This window comes from Rhinoderma darwinii, unplaced genomic scaffold (genome assembly GCF_050947455.1).
Source record: "Rhinoderma darwinii isolate aRhiDar2 unplaced genomic scaffold, aRhiDar2.hap1 Scaffold_116, whole genome shotgun sequence".
NCBI classification, from domain to species: Eukaryota; Metazoa; Chordata; class Amphibia; order Anura; family Rhinodermatidae; genus Rhinoderma; species Rhinoderma darwinii.
Genome location: NW_027461953.1, coordinates 103,649 through 109,648, shown reverse-complemented (window position 1 = coordinate 109,648; position 6,000 = coordinate 103,649). Strand labels below are relative to the sequence as shown.

General features: G+C 50.0%; 1 protein-coding gene across 2 annotated transcripts in view; it reads left to right on the top strand.

Moving 5' to 3' along the window:
- The first annotated feature begins 2,099 nt into the window (after positions 1-2,099).
- LOC142699050 (oocyte zinc finger protein XlCOF29-like) overlaps positions 2,100-6,000 on the top strand; it is a 58,969-nt gene continuing 55,068 nt past the window's right edge. Inside the window, exons 1-2 of one of the 2 annotated variants that reach the window (XM_075847971.1) lie at positions 2,100-2,249; positions 2,715-2,882. In XM_075847971.1, coding sequence (XP_075704086.1) covers positions 2,172-2,249; positions 2,715-2,882 — 246 coding nt within the window. In that variant the 5' untranslated portion in view covers positions 2,100-2,171. The other variant, XR_012865953.1, reaches the window with a different exon arrangement.

The window sequence follows — 6,000 nt, the reverse complement described above, 5'->3', positions numbered from 1 at the left end:
CCCGCGTAGACTGCACTCTACAAGAGACGAGAGACCCTGCCCATGTAGACTACACTCTACAAGAGAAGGAGAGACCCTGCCCACATAGACTGCACTCTACAAGAGGAGAGACCCTGCCCGCGTAGACTGCACTCTACAAGAGACGGGAGACCCTGCCCACATAGACTACACTCTACAAGAGGAGAGACCCTTCCCGTGTAGACTGCACTCGACAAGAGAAGGAGAGACCCTGCCTGTGTAGACTGCACTCTACAAGAGAAGGAGAGACCCTGCCCGCGTAGACTGCACTCAACAAGAGGAGACACTGCCCACATAGACTGCACTCTACAAGAAGTGAGACCCTGCTCGCGTAGACTTCACTCTACAAGAGAAGGAGAGACCCTGCCCACGTAGACTGCACTCTACAAGAGAAGGAGAGACCCTGCCCGCGTAGACTGTACTCTACAATAGCAGAGAGACCCTGCCCGCGTAGACTGCACTCTACAAGAGAAGGAGAGACCCTGCCCACATAGACTGCACTCTACAAGAGGAGAGACTCTGCCTGCGTAGACTGCACTCTACTATAGGAGAGAGACCCTGCCCGCATAGACACTACAAGAGGAGACAGTAGTTGAGGGTAGAAGCTGGTCATCCGGTGGAGTAGTGGCAGCCGGTTATTTTAGGGTGTAAGCTTTTCTGAAGAGGGGGTGTTCAGGTTACTAGTGAAGGTTTGGATGGTGGGAGAGATCTGATGTGTTGGGTTAAAGAGTTCCAGAGTATGGGGGATGCACGGGAGAAATCTTCTAGACGATGATGTGAGGAACAGATAAAATGAGAACAAAGAAGGTCTTGTGAGGACCGGAGATTATGTGTGGGGAGGTATCAGGAGATTAGGGCAGAGATGTATGGAGGGGATGGTTTGTTGACAGCCTTGCATGTCATTTTTAATATGTATAACTTAATTTAGTAGGCAATGGGTGGCCAGTGACCGCAGAGGTGGAATGAGGGGAGTGGTAGATTTACCCTTGCAGCTGAGTTGAGAATTGGTAGGAGGGGTGCAATGGTGTTAGATGGGAAGCCACAGAGAAGGATGTTGGAGTAGTCTAGACAGTAGATGATGAGGGCATATATACTAGCATGTTTGTCTGTTCGAGGAAAGACTGACTTCAAGAGAGTTTTTGAGGTGGAGACAGCAAGAAGTGGTAAGCGCTTGGCTGTGCTATTTGAAATTAAGGATTATCCCAATGCAGCGGACCTGTGAGACTGGGAAATGTGTGGAGCCATTAACTGTGATTTGATAGTTCTGGTAAGGGGGTTGAGTGAAATGGGGAAAAGATGATTCCGTTTTCTCCATGTTAATCTTAAGGAAGTGGGAGGTGAAAGAGGAGATAACTGTTAGACACTCTAGATAGCAGGGAGGTAACATCAAGACCAGAGGTAAATTTGACCAAAATTTTAGATGGAGAAGAGTAAGGGATTCAGAACACTGAGACCCATAAGGGAGCAATAGTAAATCTTTAGTTGGTAAACTCCGCACATGCTCGCAGGACTGGCGGGACCTTCCGCACATGCTCGCAGGACTGGCGGGACCTTCCGCACATGCTCGCAGGACTGGCCGGACCTTCCGCACATGCTCGCAGGACTGGCGGGACCTTCCGCACATGCTCGCAGGACTGGCCGGACCTTCCGCACATGCACACTTGACCGCCGGTTCCCATTAACCATGGTTAGTATCTGTCTTTCAGATGTGAATAAAGTTACTATCCGGTAAAATAATCTACAAGGAAAAGGGGAATACTATAATAATTAAGAATTTTAGATGTCTCTTAAGATCCAGGATCTCTGAGGTAACTTCTAATATCTGTAAAAACTTATATTAGGGGTGTATTCATTCATAAAGGGCATCTGTCACATTGACCACCAGTCTGATCTGTTGGCAGCAGATTATATAGCAGGAGGACCTGAGCAGATTGTGTCTCTCCATTCACTTCTATAGGAGTTACAAGAACCGCCTAACAAGGAGATGTTTCTCTCAATGATCAATAAGTGAGGTTCTGTATGTCACACATGATGTTGTCCCCTGTATGATCTCCATCTTCTCCTTTCTTCATAAAGACATCTGCAGTACTAGATCCTCCAGTTTTCTCATCTTCTGCTCCACAACGTATCTTCTCCTGAATGACCCACCAAGGATGGACAAGGACAGGAATGAGATGAGCAGAAGAATATTAGACTTCACCTTGGAGATCATCTACCTGTTGAGCGGAGAGGTAAACTTTTCTATATTATAGAACAAGTCCCACATAGGGAAGGGACAATACATAATAGGAAGAATCCAGTGTCCTGTATAACAGCGTCCAGACCTTCCAAGTGACGTCAAGAAGCTGAAGATCAGCCACCAATATGGTCAGTGATGTGTCATGTCACCAATGCAGCAATAGTAATGTTGTAGAGCAATGAGAATGACCAGGAACCAGGAGGATCAGGATGACATCTATATAGAAACATAGAAGATGACGGCAGGAGGAGAGCACATGGTCCATCTAGTCCCCCAATATTATATCCTTTTTAGTTTTGGCCTCGTTCTATTTTCTCAATGTCTTTTTGTAGGTGAGGTCTCCAGTATTACAGATGTGGGGTCACTAGAGGTCTATACAGCGGGGTCACAATCTCCCTCTTTCTACTGAGGGGGGAATACTGTGTTCAGTTCTCTAAGTGTCTCTCTCCATACACAGGAGTACACAATAGTGAAGAAGACATCGTGTGACTGTACGACTCCCATCATCCATGAGTCAGGAGGATGGAGCAGTAGTCCCATCACAGAGCCTCCCCCTCACTCCCGGATACATGAGAAGAAGATCTTAGAACTGATCTACAAGATGACTGAGCTGCTGACTGGAGAGGTGACACTGCTGGGAATGCTGGGAAATTCTACAGTAACAGCACTGGAGGTGTTTGGGTAATGACTGTATCATTGTGTATGTCAGGTTCCTATAAGGTGTCAGGATGTTCACACAGCGTTTTTTGTAAGGTAGAAAATATCTTCCTCAAAATTCCTTCAGGAATTTGAAGGCAGATTTTAAATTGACAGCGTTGTTTGAGGGTTTTGTTTTTTTTGCGTGATTTTTTAAGCCGTTGAAGCTAACGGAAAAGACGTAGGCAAAAAAAGCTCCAAGCCAACGCCACAGGTATTTTCTGCCTCCTATTAACTTTAATTGGAGGTCAGAGGTGAAAACCACTTGAAGACCATCAGCCCCCCACTCCCAGTAAAATGACCATTAGCCCCCCACTCACAGTAAAATGACCATCAGCCCGCCACTCTCACTTAAATGACCATCAGCCCACCACTCACAGATTCCCCTGTAGATAGTGCCACACAGCCCCATTGTAGATAGTGCCACAGAGCCCCCTTGTAGATGATAGAACCCCCCCCCCCCCCTTCCTGTACATAGCGCTACTGTAGCTCCCTGAAAGAGCGGAATCCCCCTGTGGCCGGAGATTCCGCTCCTGGACGGAGCGCTTGATGACTCTGTCTACTTATGGTCAGTGACGTCAAGGGCCTCTACTGAAGTGGAATCCCCGGTCACCGCATCGGCAACGCTGTGGACGGGGATTCCGCTTCAGGAGTTGTCACTGTCCATATATGGACAGAGACATCAAGCGCTCCATCCAGGAGCGGAATCCCCAGCCACACAGTGGCGCTAGCAGATAGCAGAGTAGGGAGATACCTTCCTGCTTTGCTATAGTATTCAATAGTACCTGTGTACTAATGATGCAGACACTATTGAATGTGGCGTTGCTACAGCTGTAGCAGCTGCTAGCGGTGCCGCCGGCCATGGGGGGCCCATCCCGACTGGCAGCATGGGCGTCCTCATGCCCGATGTAGCCGCTATGGCTGCTACGGGCGGAAAGGCGGATGCTGAGTCGCCGGGCCCGGGCGCTTCTGAAACAAGCAGGGGAAAGGTAGCCAGCGCAGCGCCCCCTTCCACCTGCTGGAGTGATGCACCCAGTGCAATGGCACACCGTTCTGGCCGTCCCTTTGTGGCACTATGTACAAGGGGGGTGTGGCGTTATCTACAAGGGGATGTGTGTGGCATTATCCACAAGGTGATGTGTGTGGCGCTATCTACAGGGGGCTGTGTGTGGAGCAATCTACTGGAGGGCTGTGTGTGGCGCAAGCTACAGGAGGGCTGTGTGTGGCGCAATCTACAAGGGGGTATGGTGCTTTCTACAAGGGGGTATGGTGCTATCTACAGGGGGGCTGTGTGTGGCGCGATCCACAGTAGGGCTGTTTGTGGCGCGATCTACAGGGGGCTGTGTGTGGCGCTATCTACAGGGGGCTGTGTGTGGCGCTATCTGCAGGGGGCAGTCTGGAGCGGCATCTACAAGGGGCACTGAGTGTGGTGCTATCTACAGGGGGCTGTGTGTGGCCCTATCTACAGGTGCGATGTGTGTGGCCCTATCTACAGGGGGGCTGTGTGTGGCCCTATCTACAGGGGGGCTGTATGTGGCCCTATACAGGGGGGCTGTGTGTGGCGCTATCTACAGTTGGGCTGTTTGTGGTGCTATCTACAGGGGCAGTGTTGAGCGCCATCTACAAGGGGCACTGAGTGTGGCGCTATCTACAGGGGGATGTGTGTGGCGCTATGTACAGGTGGGCTGTGTGTGGCCCTATCTACAGGGGGGCTGTGTGTGGCCCTATCTACAGGGGGGCTGTGTGTGGCCCTATCTACAGGGGGGCTGTGTGTGGCCCTATCTACAGGGGGGCTCTGTGTGGCCCTATCTACAGGGGGGCTGTGTGTGGCCCTATCTACAGGGGGGCAGTGTGTGGCCCTATCTACAGGGGGGCAGTGTGTGGCCCTATCTACAGGGGGGCAGTGTGTGGCCCTATCTACAGGGAGCACTGTGTGGCACTCCCTACAGGGAGCAGTGTGTGGTAATATCTACAGGGAGCAGTGTGTGTGATAATATCTACATGGAGCAGTGTGTGGTAATATCTACAGGGAGCAGTGTGTGTGTGTGTGGTAATATCTACAGGGAGCAGTGTGTGGTAATACTTACAGGGAGCAGTGTGTGGTAATATCTACAGGGAGCAGTGTGTGGTAATATCTACAGGGAGCACTGTGTGGTAATATCTACAGGGAGCACTGTGTGGTAATATCTACAGGGAGCACTGTGTGTGGTAATATCTACAGGGAGCACTGTGTGTGGTAATATCTACAGGGAGCAGCGTGTGGTAATATCTACAGGGAGCAGCGTGTGGTAATATCTACAGGGAGCAGCGTGTGGTAATATCTACAGGGAGCAGCGTGTGGTAATATCTACAGAAAGCAGTGTGTGTGGTAATATCTACAGGGAGCAGCGTGTGGTAATATCTACAGGGCGCAGCGTGTGGTAATATCTACAGGGAGCAGTGTGTGGCATTCCCTACAGGGAGCAGTGTGTGTGTTAATATCTACAGGGAGCAGTGTGTGGTAATATCTACAGGGAGCAGTGTGTGTGGCATTCCCTACAGGGAGCAGTGTGTGTGGTAATATCTACAGGGAGCAGTGTGTGGTAATATCTACAGGGAGCAGTGTGTGGTAATATCTACAGGGAGCTGTGTGTGTAGTAATATCTACAGGGAGCAAGCAGTGTGTGGTAATATCTACAGGGGGCAGTGTGTGTGGTAATCTCTACAGGGAGCAGTGTGTGGTAATATCTACAGGGAGCAGTGTGTGTGGTAATATCTACAGGGAGCAGTGTGTGTGGTAATATGTACAGGGAGCAGTGTGTGTGGTAATATGTACAGGGAGCAGTGTGTGTGGTAATATCTACAGGGAGCAGTGTGTGGTAATATCTACAGGGAGCAGCGTGTGTGGTAATATCTACAGGGAGCAGCGTGTGTGGTAATATATACAGGGAGCAGCATGTGTGGTAATATATACAGGGAGCAGTGTGTGTGTGGTAATATCCACAGGGAGCAGTGTGTGTGGTAATATCTACAGGGAGCAGTGTGTGTGGTAATATCTACAGGGAGCA